Genomic DNA, 18971 nt, shown 5'->3' on the forward strand with positions numbered 1-18971 from the left:
ATGACTAAGCTGGTGTACCGTGACTCCTTGTGGGGCGCGAGGTGCCAGCAGGCAAAATATGACATTTTATACAACCTTGATTTCAACCTGTTGGTTGTAGAGACCCACTGGGAATTGTGATAATAGAGACGAAGAGCAGTGTTCTATACGTACCTTGAGTTTTTGTGAGGAGTGAGGACCACCCGTTGGTCAGTTGTGATGTCTATGATGCAGTGTGCAGCCTGAATACCCATCCCACACAGCTGAATGTCCTGGGAGTCTGCTGAACCAACCTTAGTGTGCTCCTATAGTACACAACAACACATGATAACACAATGTTATAATGGTGTGTGTGTGTGTGTGTAAGAATACGTGAATGCACCACTGTGTGCGCGTGTACCTTCAGGTAGTAGACTAGCAGTTCGTTGAGAGCGGGGTCAGCGTTGAGGTTGACTAGAAAACACTTGTCTTCTCCCACTCTGATGCCAGACGACTGGAGAGAGATGCCCAGGGATTCCAACTGTTTCTGACGCTCCTACAGGACACACAACACAGGAACTATTGATCCAGCCTCCAGCCTCCAGTTAATCAGGGCACACAACACAGGAACTATTGATCCAGCCTCCAGTTAATCAGGGCACACAACACAGGAACTATTGATCCAGCCTCCAGTTAATCAGGGCACACAACACAGGAACTACTGATCCAGCCTCCAGCCTACAGTTAATCAGGGCACACAACACAGGAACTATTGATCCAGCCTCCAGTTAATCAGGGCACACAACACAGGAACTATTGATCCAGCCTCCAGCCTCCAGTTAATCAGGGCACACAACACAGGAACTATTGATCCAGCCTCCAGCCTCCAGTTAATCAGGGCACACAACACAGGAACTATTGATCCAGCCTCCAGTTAATCAGGGCACACAACACAGGAACTACTGATCCAGCCTCCAGCCTACAGTTAATCAGGGCACACAACACAGGAACTATTGATCCAGCCTCCAGTTAATCAGGGAACACAACACAGGAACTATTGATCCAGCCTCCAGTTAATCAGGGCACACAACACAGGAACTATTGATCCAGCCTCCAGCCTCCAGTTAATCAGGGCACACAACACAGGAACTATTGATCCAGCCTCCAGCCTCCAGTTAATCAGGGCACACAACACAGGAACTATTGATCCAGCCTCCAGCCTCCAGTTAATCAGGGCACACAACACAGGAACTATTGATCCAGCCTCCAGCCTCCAGTTAATCAGGGCACACTTTTCAAAAGTTGTGCAACAAAAAATTAAATAAAGCATTTCTTATTGGACAATTTCAGAAAGTCCCTGTTTCAGACCGATTTCTTCTGTTTCGTGCCTAATGAACACAACCCAGGACAGAATGTACAAAGGTGTGTTGTGTACCTGTGCGATCTCTTCCGTCTTGCGTAGTTTCTCCTCCCAGGTGACGGTCATCTCCTGGATGAGTTTTTCAGACTCCTCCAGCCTCTCCTTCAGCTCTGGGGCCTTCATAGACTGGAGAGGAGACAAGAAAACACTCTTTCCATCTCTATAAGCAGCCAATATGTTACTGATGTTCTGGTTAAAAAGGCTTCATACAACCTAATTACAACCAACAGGTACCTGCTACAATCAGATGAAGACATTGTTTCTGGATGCAAAAACAAAAGCAATAAAACGTCCTTTTCAACCACAACACAACCTTAACGTGACCAGTTTTGCCAGCTGGTACAGACAGGCTCTCTCCACAATCCATCCTTACCCTGGACTGTCAGTTGATCTCCCTCTTCCCCCTCTTTCTCTACCCCTCTTTACCTCCCCTTTTCCTCACCCCACCACCTCTGCATGTGTCATGCTGGTCCTGTAGTTTCTCCCCCTCCTTCCTTCCTCCCCCCACCGCCTCTGCCTGTGTCAGCTGGTCCCATAGTTTCTCCCCCCCTACCTCTGCCTGTGTCAGCTGGTCCCATAGTTTCTCCCCCCCTACCTCTGCCTGTGTCAGCTGGTCCCGTAGTTTCTCCCCCCCTACCTCTGCCTGTGTCAGCTGGTCCCGTAGTTTCTCCCCCCCTACCTCTGCCTGTGTCAGCTGGTCCCGTAGTTTCTCCCCCTCCTTCCTTTTCTCCCCCCCTACCTCTGCCTGTCAGCTGGTCCCGTAGTTTCTCCCCCTCCTTCCTTTTCTCCCCCCCTACCTCTGCCTGTCAGCTGGTCCCGTAGTTTCTCCCCCCCTACCTCTGCCTGTCAGCTGGTCCCGTAGTTTCTCCCCCTCCTTCCTTTTCTCCCCCCCTACCTCTGCCTGTCAGCTGGTCCCGTAGTTTCTCCCCCCCTACCTCTGCCTGTCAGCTGGTCCCGTAGTTTCTCCCCCTCCTTCCTTTTCTCCCCCCCTACCTCTGCCTGTCAGCTGGTCCCGTAGTTTCTCCCCCCCTACCTCTGCCTGTCAGCTGGTCCCGTAGTTTCTCCCCCTCCTTCCTTTTCTCCCCCCCTACCTCTGCCTGTCAGCTGGTCCCGTAGTTTCTCCCCCCCTACCTCTGCCTGTCAGCTGGTCCCGTAGTTTCTCCCCCTCCTTCCTTTTCTCCCCCCCTACCTCTGCCTGTCAGCTGGTCCCGTAGTTTCTCCCCCCCTACCTCTGCCTGTGTCAGCTGGTCCCGTAGTTTCTCCCCCTCCTTCCTTTTCTCCCCCCCTACCTCTGCCTGTCAGCTGGTCCCGTAGTTTCTCCCCCCCTACCTCTGCCTGTGTCAGCTGGTCCCGTAGTTTCTCCCCCTCCTTCCTTTTCTCCCCCCCTACCTCTGCCTGTCAGCTGGTCCCGTAGTTTCTCCCCCCCTACCTCTGCCTGTCAGCTGGTCCCGTAGTTTCTCCCCCTCCTTCCTTTTCTCCCCCCCTACCTCTGCCTGTCAGCTGGTCCCGTAGTTTCTCCCCCCCTACCTCTGCCTGTCAGCTGGTCCCGTAGTTTCTCCCCCTCCTCCCTTTTCTCCCCCCCTACCTCTGCCTGTCAGTTGGTCCCGTAGTTTCTCCCCCCCTACCTCTGCCTGTGTCAGCTGGTCCCGTAGTTTCTCCACCTCCTCTCGGAGCTCCCTGATGATACGTGCGTTGGGGTCCTCGTTGACGACAGCGTGGTTGACGATGCTCTTGGCCCGGTCGGCGTAGCGCAGCGTGGACAGCGTCTCGTCGTAGTTGTCTGCTGCCGGGCTCACCGTGGCCACCATGGCAGTGCGGCTGTTGCCGCCCAGGCTGTCCTGGAGACGAGGGAGAAAGAGAGGAGAGACAAGGGACAGCGAGAGAGAGAGAGAGACGAGAGATAGAGAGAGAGGAGAGACGAGGGAGAGAGAGAGAGGGACGAGGGAGAGCGACGAGACGAGGGAGAGAGAGAGGCGAGACGAGGGAGAGAGAGAGAGGCGAGACGAGGGAGAGAGAGAGGCGAGACGAGGGAGATGCGAGACGAGGGAGAGAGAGAGAGGCGAGACGAGGGAGAGAGAGGCGAGACGAGGGAGAGAGGCGAGACGAGGGAGAGAGAGAGGCGAGACGAGGGAGAGAGAGGCGAGACGAGGGAGAGAGAGGCGAGACGAGGGAGAGAGAGAGGCGAGACGAGGGATAGAGGAGAGACGAGACGAGGGAGAGAGAGAGGCGAGACGAGGGAGAGAGAGAGGCGAGACGAGGGAGAGAGAGAGGCAAGACGAGGGATAGAGGAGAGACGAGGGAGAGAGAGAGGAGAGACGAGGGGGAGAGAGAGAGGAGAGACGAGGGAGAGAGAGAGAGGAGAGACGAGGGAGGGAGAGAGAGACGAGGGAGGGAGAGAGAGACGAGGGAGGGAGAGAGAGACGAGGGAGAGAGGAGTGTTAGTGAGAGAGGGGGAATGAAAGTGGAAGATATAAGGTCGTCAGAACCAAATCTTCAAATGATTGTAGGGGCAGAAGCGTTCAAATCTCTAAAGGAAACAGGAAGATAGGCCTCCATCCCTCTCATGTTGAGCGGAGCGAGAGAGAGAAGTTATAGTAGAGCAGGGAAGAGCAGGGAAAAATACAAAATATGTGTCTCTTACCTTTAGCAGCCATGTTAGCACAGAGTCTCTGTAAGGGACAAATTTGGTCTTGTTTTTCCCACATCCCTGTTCTGCCAGAGCAGATATGACCAGGCCTAGAGTAGTCAGAGACCTGCAGAGACACACAACAACCCACTATCATAACAGGCAGCATATTTACTAAGTGAAAAGTGTTCATCTTTGTTTAAAAGGGGAACTAGAACACTTGGTGCTGTGTGTGTGTGTTGTGGACTCATTGAGGATGTATGAATGGGTGCGTTATCAAAGTGCTTGGTAACATACTTGTTGATGTTGCTGCCCTCCTTCATCCTCTCTCCAGTAGCTCCAGTCTTAGCTGCTCTCTCACTGCCAGCCAGGTCTACCAGACTCAGCTTACTCACCTTCTCACCACTCGTCTACAGAGAGAGAGAGGCGAGAGAGATACGAGGAAGGGGAAAGCGGATAGAAAGTCATCTTGGAAGATTTGATTTTTGATAACATCCTTCATTTTAAACTGTTAAAATGACTCCAATCCTGCACACTGCATAAACCTCCGGAATGCAAACAAATGGCAAATGTTTCAGTCAAAGATTTCCCATCTCATCCCAGTCATTTTCATGCAGGATACAACCATCATGTCTCCCTGCTCTAACATAAAAGGTCCAGGAAGGATGAGATATAGATATATATAATATATATATATATCACACACAGCGAGGCAGAGACAGACAGAGATAGAGAGCGAGAATGCGAGAGCGAGAGATCGAGGAGAGAGAGAAAGAGACCGAGGAGAGAGAAAAAGAGGAGAGAGAAAGAGAGCAAGAGAGCATGCGATTAAGAGATAAAAAGAGCAAGAAATAGCACGTACGAGAGTGAGGAGAGAGAGTGAGAAAGAGAGAGCGTGCGACAGCGTGTGAGAGAAAGCGAGCTGGAGAGAGAGGCTGGAGTAACAATCTCCCATTGTTCTCTGTGATTTACAATGTTAGCTGCAGGGGTGGAGCTTAACTCTCTGTATATTTGTGTGTGTGTGTGTGTGTGTGTACACACGTAATGGGGTCCTTATCTTAAAAGAATTATAAAAAAATGGCCCTTTTTCTCCCCAATTTCGTGGTATCCAATTGTTGTAGTAGCTACTATCTTGTCTCATCGCTACAACTCCCGTACGGGCTCGGGAGAGACGAAGGTTGAAAGTCACGCGTCCTTCGATACACAACCCAACCAGCCGCACTGCTTCTTAACACAGCGCGCATCCAACCCGGACGCCAGCCGCACCAATGTGTCGGAGGGAACACCGTGCACCTGGCAACCTTGGCTAGCGCGCACTCCGCCCGGCCCGCCACAGGATTCGCTGGTGCGCGATGAGACAAGGACATCCCTACCGACCAAGCCCTCCCTAACCCGGACAACGCTAGGCCAATTGTGCGTCACCCGGGAGGCCCGGCAGAGCCTGGGCGCGAACCAAGGACTCTGATGGCACAGCTGGTGCTGCAGTACAGCGCCCTTAACCACTGCGCCACCCGGGAGGCCCGGGGTCCTTATCTTAAATAAGGTGTGTGCATTAAGGACTGGAGCTTGACTGGGAGACAGAGATAATGGCGATAAGAGAGTAGGGGAGGTAGGGACGAGAGAGAGAGTAGGGGAGGTAGGGACGAAAGAGAGAGTCGGGGAGGTAGGGACGAGAGGAAGGAGAGTAGGGGAGGTAGGGACGAAAGGAAGGAGAGTAGGGGAGGTAGGAACGAGAGGAAAGAGAGTAGGGGAGGTAGGGACGAGAGGAAAGAGAGTAGGGGAGGTAGGGACGAGAGGAAAGAGAGTAGGGGAGGTAGGGACGAGAGGAAAGAGAGTAGGGGAGGTAGGGACGAGAGGAAAGAGAGTAGGGGAGGTAGGGACGAGAGGAAAGAGAGTAGAGGAGGTAGGGACGAGAGTTGGAGAAGTAGGGGAGGTAGGGACGAGCAAGAGAGAGTAGGGGAGGTAGGGACGAGAGGAAAGAGAGTAGGGGAGGTAGGGACGAGAGGAAAGAGAGTAGGGGAGGTAGGGACGAGAGGAAAGAGAGTAGAGGAGGTAGGGACGAGAGTTGGAGAAGTAGGGGAGGTAGGGACGAGCAAGAGAGAGTAGGGGAGGTAGGGACGAGAGGAAAGAGAGTAGGGGAGGTAGGGACGAGAGGAAAGAGAGTAGGGGAGGTAGGGACGAGAGGAAAGAGAGTAGAGGAGGTAGGGACGAGAGTTGGGGAAGTAGGGACGAGCGAGAGAGAGAGAGAGAGAGAGAGAGAGAGAGAGAGAGAGGGAGAGTAGGGGAGGCAGGGATGAGATAGAGTAGGTGAGGTAGGTACGAGAGAGAGAGAGAGAGAGAGAGAGAGAGAGAGAGAATATAGGGGAGGCAGGGATGAGATAGAGAGAGTAGGGGAGGTAGGGACGGGATGAGAGAAAGGAGAGATCGTGTAAGAGAGGAAGAACAGAGAAAATGCATGAATGCAGTAGTAGAAGGAAAGAATGTACGCATGAGAATTTACGCTAATTATATCGAAAGAGAGAGAGAGATGGGGTGAGTGAATGATTTGAGCAAGAAATTATAGAAAGAGATGGGGGTGGGGGTAGAGAGACAAAGGGCAGCGGGGGCAGAGGGGGGTGTGTGCATTATGTTTGGAGTCGTGTGTGTGTGTGTGTGTGTGTGTGTGTGTGTGTTACGTCCGGCGTCGTGCTGAGTGGGAATAGAGCGGGCAGAGATTACAGTGAGTTGTGAAAACAAAGCCTGCCCTTGTCCCCAGAGAGAGCGAGAGAGGAGGGAGAGAGAGAAGAGAAGAGGAGAAAGAGGGAGAAGAGAGAAGAGCAAGAGGGAAGAGAAGAGAGAGAGATGAACAAGAGAGAAGAGAGGAGATGAGAGAGAGAAGAGAGGGAGAAGAGAGGAGAGAGAGAATCGCGAGAGAGAGGAGAGAGAGAAGAGCAAGAGAGAAGAGAGGAGATGAGAGAGAAGAGAAAAAGCATGAAACAGGGTGGACCTGAGTCAAAAATGATCTGACGTATTTGGCTGATATCTCATTAAATGTGGAATATCAGTATATTTTAAAGTCTTAGGTCATCTAGTTGAGTAACAATCTTGCAGGATTTTCTCTAGTATTTGCCTACAGTTTAGTTAATGAGTCGTCGCAACTTTATCCCCCTTTTCTAAAGATGCTAAACTTCCTTCTCTCTCACCACTTCCAAAGCAACATCTCAGAGACATTCAGATTACTCTCTGTCAACAGGCCCCGGTGAATTTGCATAGGACTGAGTTTCCATGGAGATTAGTAAAGGGAGGATAAAGCCAAGTGAACCTCAGCAGAAATAGGAGGCCCAAAGACGCTCTTGCTCTTTATCTCACTATGTGTGTGTGTGTGTGTGTGTGTGTGTGTGTGTGTGTGTGTGTGTGTGTGTGTACACTGAGGCGGACAGCCTTTATTTGTGCATCAGTTTAAATGATCAGACTCAGACTATATTTAACTTTCCACCACAGGTGCACCTGGGGCTGCATTCAGCAACACAACAAGGTATCAAACTGGTACAGCCTCCGAAAGGGAGGCTCAGTCAACAATGTGCAACACTTTAGATCAGGGATGGGCAACTTTGATGGGGGGGTGGGTGCCACAACAAAACTAAAAGCTACCGACATCCATACCATACATGCAGTCAGAGCTGGCCCTAGGGTTTTGGGGGTCTTAAGCACCACCCACATCAAGATCATTTTTAAAGTAAATTTCCTGCAATTGTAAACATTTTGCCATGGGGTGTAGAGAAAATGTATCCGTTTTAAAATAAGTTTGTTGCAATTCCACACATATGTGGTCAGAGAGCAATGTTTGCAGTTTTTAATACTTTTGACTAACAAAATAAAATGGGGGCCATCCGGTCAGTAATTCAACCATGGTAATTCAACCACTGTCAAATGCATTTATTTTCAGCAAACTTAACATGTGTAAATATTTGTATGAACATAACAAGATTCAACAACTGAGACATAAACTGAACAAGTTCCACAGACATGTGACTAACAGAAATGGAATAATGTGTCACTGAACAAAGGGGGGGGGTCAAAAACAAAAGTAACAGTCAGTATCTGGTGTGGCCACCAGCTGCATGAAGTACTGCAGTGCATCTCCTCCTCATGGACTGCACCAGATTTGCCAGTTCTTTCAGTGAGATGTTACCCCACTCTTCCACCAAAGAACCTGCAAGTTCTGGACATTTCTGTGAGGAATGGCCCTAACCCTCACCCTCCGATCCAACAGGTCCCAGACGTGCTCAATGGGATTTAGAAACGGGCTCTTCGCTGGCCATGGCAGAACACTGACATTCCTGTCTTGCAGGAAATCACGCACAGAACGAGAAGTATGGCTGGTGGCATTGTCATGCTGGAGGGTCATGTCAGGATGAGCCTGCAACACACAGCACTGAGATTGCCTGCAATGACAACAAGCTCGGTCCTATGATGCTGTGACACACCGCCCCAGACCATGACGGACCCTCCACCTCCAAATCGATCCCGCTCCAGAGTACAGGCCTCGGTGTAACGCTCATTCCTTTGACGACAAACGCGAATCCAACCATCACCCCTGGGGGTTTGTGCCCATAGGCGACGTTGTTGGCGGTGATATCTGGTGAGGACCTGCCTTACAACAGGCCTACAAGGCCGCAGTCCAGCCTCTCTCGGCCTATTGCGGATAGTCTGAGCACTGATGGAGGGATTGTTTGTTCCTGGTGTAACTCGGGCAGCTGTTGTTGCCATCCTGTACTTGTCCCGCAGGTGTGATGTTCGGATGTACCGATCCTGTGCAGGTGTTACACGTGGTCTGCCACTGCGAGGACGATCAGCTGTCCGTCCTGTAGCACTGTCAGACATTGCAATTTATTGCCCTGGCCACATCTGCAGTCTTCATGCACGTTCACGCAGATGAGCAGGGACCCTGGGCATCTTTCTTTTGGTGTTTTTTAGAGTCAGTAGAAAGGCCTGCCGTCTGTAATCTATTAGTGTCTTAACGACCGTCCCACAGGTGCATGTTCATTAATTGTTTATGGTTCATTGAACAAGCATGGGAAACAGTGTTTAAACCCTTTACAATGAAGATCTGTGAAGTTATTTGGATTTTTAATAATTATCTTTGAATGACAGGGTCCTGAGAAGGACTAAATAAACTTCAGTCAGTGCTAAATACGGCTGCTAGAATCAAATCAAATCAAATTTATTTATATAGCCCTTCGTACATCAGCTGATATCTCAAAGTGCTGTACAGAAACCCAGCCTAAAACCCCAAACAGCAAGCAATGCAGGTGGAGAAGCACGAGAATCCTGACTAGAACCAAAAAATCTGATCATATTACTCCAGTGCTAGCCTCCCTACACTGGCTTCCTGTCAAGGCAAGGGCTGATTTTACTGCTAACCTACAAAGCATTACATGGGCTTGCTCCTACCTATCTCTCTGATTTGGTCCTGCCGTACATACCTACACGTACGCTACGATCACAAGAGGTAGGCCTCCTAATTGTCCCTAGAATTTCTAAGCAAACAGCTGGAGGCAGGGCTTTCTCCTATAGAGCCCCATTTTTATGGAATGGTCTGCCTACCCATGTAAGAGACGCAAACCATTAAGTCTTTACTGAAGACTCATCTCTTCAGTGGGTCATATGATTGAGTAGTCTGGCCCAGGAGTGGGAAGGTGAACGGAAAGGCTCTGGAGCAGCGAACCGCCCTTGCTGTCTCTGCCTGGCCGGTTCCCCTCTTTCCACTGGGATTCTCTGCCTCTAACCCTATTACAGGGGCTGAGTTACTGGCTTACTGGGGCTCTTTCATACAGTCCCTGGGAGGGGTGCGTCACTTGAGTGGGTTGAGTCACTGATGTGATCTTCCTGTCTGGGTTGGCGCCCCCCCCCCTTTGGGTTGTGCCGTGGCGGAGATCTTTGTGGGCTATACTCGGCCTTGTCTCAGGATGGTAAGTTGGTGGTTGAAGATATCCCTCTAGTGGTGTGGGGGCTGTGCTTTGGCAAAGTGGGTGGGGTTATATCCTTCCTGTTTGGCCCTGTCCGGGGGTGTCCTCGGATGGGGCCACAGTGTCTCCTGACCCCTCCTGTCTCAGGACTACCTGACATGATGACTCCTTGCTTTCCCCAGTCCACCTAGCCGTGCTGCTGCTCCAGTTTCAACTGTTCTGCCTTATTATTATTGGACCATGCTGGTCATTTATGAACATTTGAACATCTTGGCCATGTTCTGTTATAATCTCCACCCGGCACAGCCAGAAGAGGACTGGCCACCCCACATAGCCTGGTTCCTCTCTAGGTTTCTTCCTAGGTTTTGGCCTTTCTAGGGAGTTTTTCCTAGCCACTGTGCTTCTACACATGCATTGCTTGCTGTTTGGGGTTTTAGGCTGGGTTTCTGTACAGCACTTTGAGATATCAGCTGATGTACGAAGGGCTATATAAATACATTTGATTTGATTTGAAAAAGGGACATTTCTTTTTATGCTGAGTTTACAAGTTCAGACAGACAGACATATAAAAAAATGCTAATTGACCGACATGAGAGAAAAACTGGTGTGATGCAAAACCACATTTCAAAATTGCACCTTGTACATTCTACTATTCTAACTCTCAAAAGGTAAGTTGAGACACGGCTGAGTTTTTTGGGGTAATTGATCTGCGGGCCTACAGCGGGCCTACAGCTGCCCATCCCCGCTTTAGATTAACTGCCTGCGATACATTCATTAGGAAGAGTGTTCACAAACATTCTGAAATGTGTTTAATTTGAATTAGCTTTTTTGAAATACCAATGTGGATAATAACATATGACTGTCCTTATGGGGATAATAGAGGTTCACTTGTCTGTTCCAGCCTTAATTGAGCCTTATTTGACCTAAACTAGAATCAACTGTTCCAGCCATTTTTTTTTCTGAACTAGAATCAACTGTTCCACTCCTGCATTATTCACCCTGTGTGCTACCGATATTATGCAGGGAGACCAGGGTTGGGTGATCAGGTGACACACGCACAGACACAAGCTCGCAACACACACACAAACATACAGCCTCAGGGTTGGATAACCAACCAGGTGTGGATAAAACAGGAGCAGGCTAACACAGCAGATCAGCTGACATCAAGACAGACAGAGAGAGCACTTCATTACTTATTTACAGGTTTCCTGGAAGCTGACATCACTAGCTAGTTCCTGAACAGTAGAAACTCGGGCTCAGTGACAGGGCAGACAGTCTCTCTGGGACTCTACTACCCTCAGTGACAGGGCAGACAGTCTCTCTGGGACTCTGCTACCCTCAGTGACAGGGCAGACAGTCTCTCTGGGACTCTACTACCCTCAGTGACAGGGCAGACAGTCTCCCTGGGACTCTACTACCCTCAGTGAGAGGACAGCCAGTCTCTCTGGGACTCTACTATCCTCAGTGAGAGGACATATAGTCTCTCTGGGACTCTACTACCCTCAGTGACAGGGCAGACAATCTCTCTGGGACTCTACTACCCTCAGTGACAGGGCAGACAGTCTCTCTGGGACACTACTACCCTCAGTGACAGGGCAGACAGTCTCTCTGGGACACTACTACCCTCAGTGACAGGGCAGACAGTCTCTCTGGGACTCTACTACCCTCAGTGACAGGGCAGACAGTCTCTCTGGGACTCTACTACCCTCAGTGACAGGGCAGACAGTCTCTCTGGGACTCTACTACCCTCAGTGAGAGGACAGCCAGTCTCTCTGGGACTCACCCTCAGTGACAGGGCAGACAGTCTCTCTGGGACTCTGCTACCCTCAGTGACAGGGCAGACAATCTCTCTGGGACTCTACTACCCTCAGTGACCCGGTTCAACAGTGCTTTAGAACTAGAGGGAAACAGAGTGATATGACGAAGATGCAGTAGTCACAAAACATTACAGCAGTCGACTAAGATGTTAAGGGGGAGAGGTTGGATTGACCGTTGCGTAACAATCAGTTGGAGTGTGTGTGTGTCCGTGAGTGCGTGTGTGTGTCTTACCCCAGACTGCAGGTCTTTGAGTGTATGTGTGAGGATGATGTTGAAGACAGCGTGAGATCTGCTACTCTCCTCGTTCATGTTGGTGGCAGCCACCGTACGAGACTTATTCCCCTCCGACATCAGAGACTCAATGTCCTAGAGAATAGATAGGAGAGAGGGAGGGATGGATGGAGAGAGAGAGGGGACAAGGATGGAAGGCCGGGGGGAGGTAAGAATAAGAGGAACAGGGGACAGAAGGCAGGACATGGGGGGATGGAGATACGGTTGGAGGGAAGAAGAGAGAGTGGAAGGAAGATAGAGAGAGAGATAAATACTTTTCTCCAGAGAAAGCATAGTAACTTACCACCGATATGTGAACAGCTGTCAAAGTCATTAGCCATGGTAAGCCTTGAATCCAGGGAGTGTGAAGTGAGAGAGTGTGTGTGTGTGTGTGTGTGTGTGTGTGTGTGTGTGTGTGTGTGTGTGTGGTTAACTCAGTTGTGAATGGTTTTCTTTTTGACATGGCTCATCTAACAGAACTCTCAGCTACCACACCCCTCTCTACGCTCTCCTCTATGCGCCAACCCAGAACATGAAGACTTCATACCGTTTATTTACCATCATATCAATTCTGTTGTTTATGAATCTAGAATCAAGGTCAAATCATCAGTAGCATGGTCATATCAGTAGTCATTCTACTAGTGATGATAGTGGTGTAGTGTACCTTGTAGTTGGCCACAGCCAGGCGTGACAAGCCGTCCACGTACGGCCCCAACACCTTGTGCTCCCTCACTCTAAGAGCCTGCCTGCTCCTGGGACACACACACACACACATATCAATGTGGTTAACTACAAAAACAAACAGTCATCATGCTTCCATGTTCTATCAAAAGTATAGTATTTAGTATTTTATTTGATAGTATTTTATTTTATTTGAGATGTATCCCACTACGCCAGGGTCGTAGTCAGCAGCCACTCAATTAGCCCACGTCAGTAAACATTGTTTTAGACTAGTTGTGTTCGAAAAGTGACTAGACTTCGAGGAAGAGAGGAAGCATGTTTAAACTGGGGCCACTGACAAATTATAGTATATTCCAACAAATAACTCAAACAAAACAAGAGTCCAAGAAGTGGTTATAGGTCAATATTCAGGGTCATACGTACCCTTTGGGGTCGAGGAGGTCGCGGACCTTCTCATTGTATATCTCCATGTAGGAGACCTCTATGGTGAAGCCTTCCCCCTCCCTCTGCTCCAGCAGGGTCCGGTCAAACAGAGAGCTGCAGAGCCGCGGGATCAGACCTGGAGAGTCCACAGAACCCATCATGGTGTACGACTTTCCCGAACCTGGAGGGACACACACGCAGCCAAGGGATGAGAGCAGCCGTTAGGAGACAACCAATGAACTTCAACCGGTTTAAAACTTGAAACTGTAAAGATCTGTTCCATGCCAACAATATGAGGCCAGTTAGTAGTATCATAACGGACCAATGTCATAACATACCTGTCTGTCCGTAGGCGAAGATGCAGGCGTTGTAGCCCTGGAAGGCGTTGTGTAAAAGACTTTCCCCAAGGCACTGGAACACCACGTCCTGACCTGGAGACAACCACCAGGCAAGGTTACACAATACAATATAAAACCCTACAATATGACTTGACTGATCCCCTTCGGGGTGATTTAGAAATCATCTGGAGCACACTAACACAATTACAAGATAATGGACATGTTATGCATGTGTAAGTGTTAATTCATATAGGACCTTCAGACTGTATACATGAACAGTGTGAGAAACAGCATTAGGTACAATAGGCCCTAGTTGGGTTTTGGCCTATAGCACAAAGAGGTGGATGACTAGCAGGTCTGACAGGAATATTTGACATTTAAATTAGGCCAAACACCTAGAGATCCAATCCAAGCAAGTAAACAACAAAGACATTTCAGGTGGGATCCTTAGTCACTGTAGAGAAAAAAAAACTTCTGAAAATACCCGAAAACCACCTGGACAGACCTATACCTGGGGTGCGTTCAACAGGATGCACCGTTTTGGAACATTGAGATAGAAATATGTTGCATAGAAAAAATAGGCATCTGTAGGCCGTCATGTACAACAAGGAATAGTGTCGACTCTATTTGTGGCATTTCTACCTGCAACGTTCGATAACATTTGGCAACTGAATGTGGCCTACTAAATGTACAGGAGGAGGAAGAGCAGAGGGAAGGAAGTGAGGAAGAGGGGTTAAAGCAAGTGAAACAAAAACTGACCCGCAAACTTGTCCTTTTCCGACTCGTCCATGGACCAGAAACAGTAGTCATAGGCGAAGGTCTGAGGGGACAAGAACACAATGAAACAAAATAGTTTACAACACATTTATAACAGCTGTTTTCCAGAGGGCAAAACACTTTGAAATGATCCGTTGAAATGACATTGTTATGACATTATTATGATGCTATTTCTAACAGTTTTTCCCCGTTGGGTGGTTCGTGTTGAGCACAGGCAGTGATAAACATGACATACGAATTAGCCTAACAGGTTTTGAACATGTCAATATACAGTCGTGGCCAAAAATGATGAGAATGACACAAATATAAATTTTCACAAAGTCTGCTGCCTCAATTTGTATAATGATAATTTGCATATACTCCAGAATGTTATGAAGAGTGATCAGATGAATTGCAATTAATTGCAAAGTCCCTCTGTGCCATGCAAATGAACTGAATCCCCAAAAAACATTTCCACTGCATTTCAGCCCTGACACAAAAGGACCAGCTGACATCATGTCAGTGATTCTCTCGTTAACACAGGTGTGAGTGTTGACGAGGACAAGGCTGGAGATTACTCTGTCATGCTGATTGAGTTTGAATAACAGACTGGAAGCTTAAAAAGGAGGGTGGTGCTTGGAATCATTGTTCTTCCTCTGTCAACCATGGTTACCTGCAAGGAAACACGTGCCGTCATCATTGCGTTGCACAAAAAGGGCTTCACTGGCAAGGATATTGCTGCCAGTAAGAGGAAAAACATCAGGGACAGACTAATATTCTGCAAAAGGTACAGGGATTGGACTGCTGATTTCTCTCATGAATCCCCTTTCTGATTGTTTGGGGCATCTGGAAAAAAGCTTGTCCGGAGAAGACAAGGTGAGCGCTACCATCAGTCCTGTGGCATGCCAACAATAGAGCATCCTGAGACCATTCATGTGTGGGGTTGCTTCTCAGCCAAGGGAGTGGGCTCACCCACAATTTTGCCTAAGAACACAGCCATGGATAAAGAATGGTACCAACACATCCTCCCAGAGCAACTTCTCCCAACCATCCAGGAACAATTTGGTGACGAACAATGCCTTTTCCAGCATGATGGAGCACATGGCCATAAGGCGAAAGTGATAACTAAGTGGCTCTAGGAACAAAACGTCAATATTTTGGGTCCATGGCCAGGAAACTCCCCAGACCTTAATCCCATTGAGAACTTGTGGTCAATCCTCAAGAGGCGGGTGGACAAACAAAAACCCACAAATCTTGACAAACTCCAAGCATTGATTATGCAAGAATCAGTCAGGATGTGGCCCAGAAGTTAATTGACAGCATGCCAGGGCGGATTGCAGAGGTCTTGAAAAAGAGGGGTCAACACGGCAAATATTGACTCTTTGCATCAATTTCATGTAATTGTCAATAAAAGCCTTTGACACGTTTGAAATGCTTGTAATTATACTTCCCATAGTAACATCAGACAAAAATATCTAAAAACACTGAAGCAGCAAACTTTGTGAAAATTATAATTTGTGTCATTCTCAAAACTTTTGGCCACAACTGTACAAGTACAATGATTGCTATATAATCACAGCTCCACAAAGTAGCTAGTGTGTCAACACAGAGACCATTAACAGCATTGACAACCAAGCATTAACACAAATCAGTAGTAATGTACTGGACAGGGCTTACCTTGGTCTGACTCCTGAGGAAGTTCACACAGGCGTTAGAGGTCAAAGGATGGTTACATGGGTAGAGAGAGAGAGAGAAGGACCATATATCAGACACCAATGTAAACAAACACCGGTGGTGTAATCATTAGTTCACACCGTAGCAAATGGTTGCAAACAGGAAAACTCTTTGCAACAAAACCAAGAGTTTCTATTGGACATATTCAGGTAGGTCCCTCCCTGTTTAGTTCTGTTTGCTTCTGTCTGGTTCCTAGTGAATATACACCAGGACATTTTGATGGACTGTAGTGTACAACCAGACAGACAATTACACTGTAACAGGATTTTCTAAGATTGGTAAAAATAATTTAAGCCTGTCACTGCGTCATGGATACACATTGGTGAATGACAGATTAATATCCATCATTAAAAACTAAAGACCACAAGGTTGTTAGCCTGTCTGTCAATAACCATTTTATTTGAAGTAGGCTACACAGTTTATGAGCACAATATGGTCTATCAGACTGGTGAAAGAGATTACTATTATCAATCATGTGATCCGCACTTGATAACAAGGGAAGAAAATAAAGATTACAGGGCTGTCTCAATGACAGGCCTACAGATCATAAAATACACAGTATTCATACTGTCAGAGGTCTGCAAATCCACCATTCCTGATAAATGAGGAACAAAAAAAATAAAAAATAATCACATCTCCCAACTGAAACAGGATGCAGCATGGGTAATAGAGCTAACATGAATCAAGATGCCTATTCATAAGAATGTGGGCTTGCTTCCACTCAAACTTCCTGCTCTCTCCCTCTCTATTTCTCTCAGTATTTGACACTCTTTCTCTCGCTTTCTAAAATGTTCAGTCCTGTGGGTGCCGAGGCCTGGAGATGATAAACCCTTGTTTACGACAATGTTTCAATGTTACTCAACCAGGGTGGGATATTAACTCATGCCATATGCGGGTACATTTTGTCGTCATTGACGGGTAAGAATGTCTATTTCACCAGACTCATTTGCAGGTGGTCACACAGAGCATTTAGCTACTAAAGTGTGACTTTGTCATCGTGTTTCTTGGCTATTTACATGATTTGTTCACATGCTAGGTTGTTTTTCAATGTTAGTTTGAGTTTGCTGCAAATCATCTGCTATTTGGTGATTGTTGGTATAATTATGATGGGGGGATGGAACAGAGAACAGAGCAGCAAAATAAAGGATTGGTATCTTTCCCTTTCAAGACAATGCAATATGTACAGTTGAAGTTGGAAGTTTAAATACACTTTTTCCAACAATTGTTTACAGACAGATTATTTCACTTATAATTCAACTGTATCACAATTCCAGTGGGTCAGAAGTTTCCAGAAAATGATGTCATGGCTTTAGAAGCTTCTGTTAGGCTAATTGACATCATTTGAGTCAATTGGAAGTGTATCTGTGGATGTATTTCAAGGCCTACCTTCAAACTCAGTGCCTCTTTGCTTGACATGGGAAAATCAAAAGAAATCAGCCAAGACCTCAGAAAAAACATTGTAGACCTCAACAAGTCTGCTCCCAAGAATGAACCAATTTCCAAATGCCTGACGGTACCACGTTCATCTGTACAAACAATAGTACGCAAGTATAAACACCATGGGACCACGCAGCTGTCATACCACTCAAGTCTCCTAGAGATGAACAAACTTTGGTGCGAAAAGTGCAAATCAATCCCAGAACAGCAGCAAAGGACCTTGTGAAGATGCTGGAGGAAACAGGTACAAAACTATCTATATCCACAGTAAAACAAGTCCTAAATCGACATAACCTGAAAGGCCGCTCAGCAAGAGAAGCCACTGCTCCAAAACCGCCATAAAAAAAAGCCAGACTACAGTTTGCAACTGCACATGGGGACAAAGACCGTACTTTTTGGAGAAATGTCCTCTGGTCTGATGAAACAAAATAGAACTGTTTGGCCATAATGACCATCGTTATGTTTAGAGGAAAAAGGGTGAGGCTTGCAAGCCGAAGAACACCATCCCAACCGTGAAGCACAGGGGTGCATCATGTTGTGGGGGTGCTTTGCTGCAGGAGGGACTGTGCACTTCACAAAATAGATGGCATCATGAGGTAGGAAAATGATGTGGATATATTGAAGCAACATCTCAAGACATCAGTCAGGAAGTTAAAGCTTGGTCGCAAATGGGACTTCCAAATGGACAATGACCCCAAAAATACTTCCAAAGTTGTGGCAAAATGGCTTAAGGACTACAAAGTCAAGGTATTGGAGTGGCCATCACAAAGCCCTGAACTCAATCCTATAGAACATTTGTGGGCAGAACTGAAAAAGCGTGTGCAAGCAAGGAGACCTACAAACCTGATTCAGTTACACGAGCTGTGTCAGGAGGAATGGGACAAATTTCACCCAACTTATTGTGGGAAGCTTGTGGGAAGCTTGTGGAAGGCTACCCGAAACGTTTGACCCAAGTTAAACAATTTAAAAGGCAATGCTACCAAATACTAATTGAATGTATGTAAACTCTGGGAATGTGATAAAATAAATAAAAGCTGAAATAAATCAAATCACTCTTTCTACTATTCTACTTAAAATAAAGTGGTGATCCTAACTGACCCAAGACAGGGAATTTTTACTAGGATTAAAATGTCAGGAATTGTGAAAAACTGAGTTTACGGTGTACATAACCTCCCGACTTCAACTGTATTTATATACATGGGCTCCGATACAATACAGGAAGGATATGTTTTAGTTTGAAACGATTCCGTGCGATTCGGTTTATTACAGAATGAATCGATACGATTCCCTTTCGATGCACTATTATTTGTAGCATAAACACATTCAATTTCCATTCTACTGCTGATGGAGCTAATGAGCTGGGCTTCTCTGAGCTGGATCCGTCTGAGCTAACTGTGTGTGTGTGTGTGTGTGTGTGTGTGTGTGTGTGTGTGTGTGTGTGTGTGTGTGTGTGTGTGTGTGTGTGTGTGTGTGTGTGTGTGTGTGTGTGTGTGTGATGTATGTACGTGTGTGTGTGATCTATGTGCTTGTGCGTGTGATGTATGTGCTTGTGCGTGTGATGT

General features: G+C 47.5%; 1 protein-coding gene across 6 annotated transcripts in view; it reads right to left on the bottom strand.

Moving 5' to 3' along the window:
• LOC109893800 (kinesin-like protein KIF13B) overlaps positions 1-18971 on the bottom strand; it is a 70638-nt gene that overhangs the window by 25017 nt on the left and 26650 nt on the right. For all 6 annotated transcript variants that reach the window (XM_031829140.1, XM_031829139.1, XM_031829138.1 and 3 more), the window contains exons 4-15: positions 15916-15928; positions 14242-14302; positions 13483-13575; positions 13145-13325; positions 12705-12792; positions 12002-12136; positions 4302-4414; positions 4020-4131; positions 3004-3216; positions 1394-1504; positions 380-514; positions 154-284 (exon numbers count right to left, since the gene is read on the bottom strand). In XM_031829140.1, coding sequence (XP_031685000.1) covers positions 154-284; positions 380-514; positions 1394-1504; positions 3004-3216; positions 4020-4131; positions 4302-4414; positions 12002-12136; positions 12705-12792; positions 13145-13325; positions 13483-13575; positions 14242-14302; positions 15916-15928 — 1386 coding nt within the window. The remainder of the gene's footprint in view (positions 1-153; positions 285-379; positions 515-1393; positions 1505-3003; positions 3217-4019; positions 4132-4301; positions 4415-12001; positions 12137-12704; positions 12793-13144; positions 13326-13482; positions 13576-14241; positions 14303-15915; positions 15929-18971) is intronic.

Source organism: Oncorhynchus kisutch, linkage group LG7 (assembly GCF_002021735.2).
Source record: "Oncorhynchus kisutch isolate 150728-3 linkage group LG7, Okis_V2, whole genome shotgun sequence".
NCBI classification, from domain to species: Eukaryota; Metazoa; Chordata; class Actinopteri; order Salmoniformes; family Salmonidae; genus Oncorhynchus; species Oncorhynchus kisutch.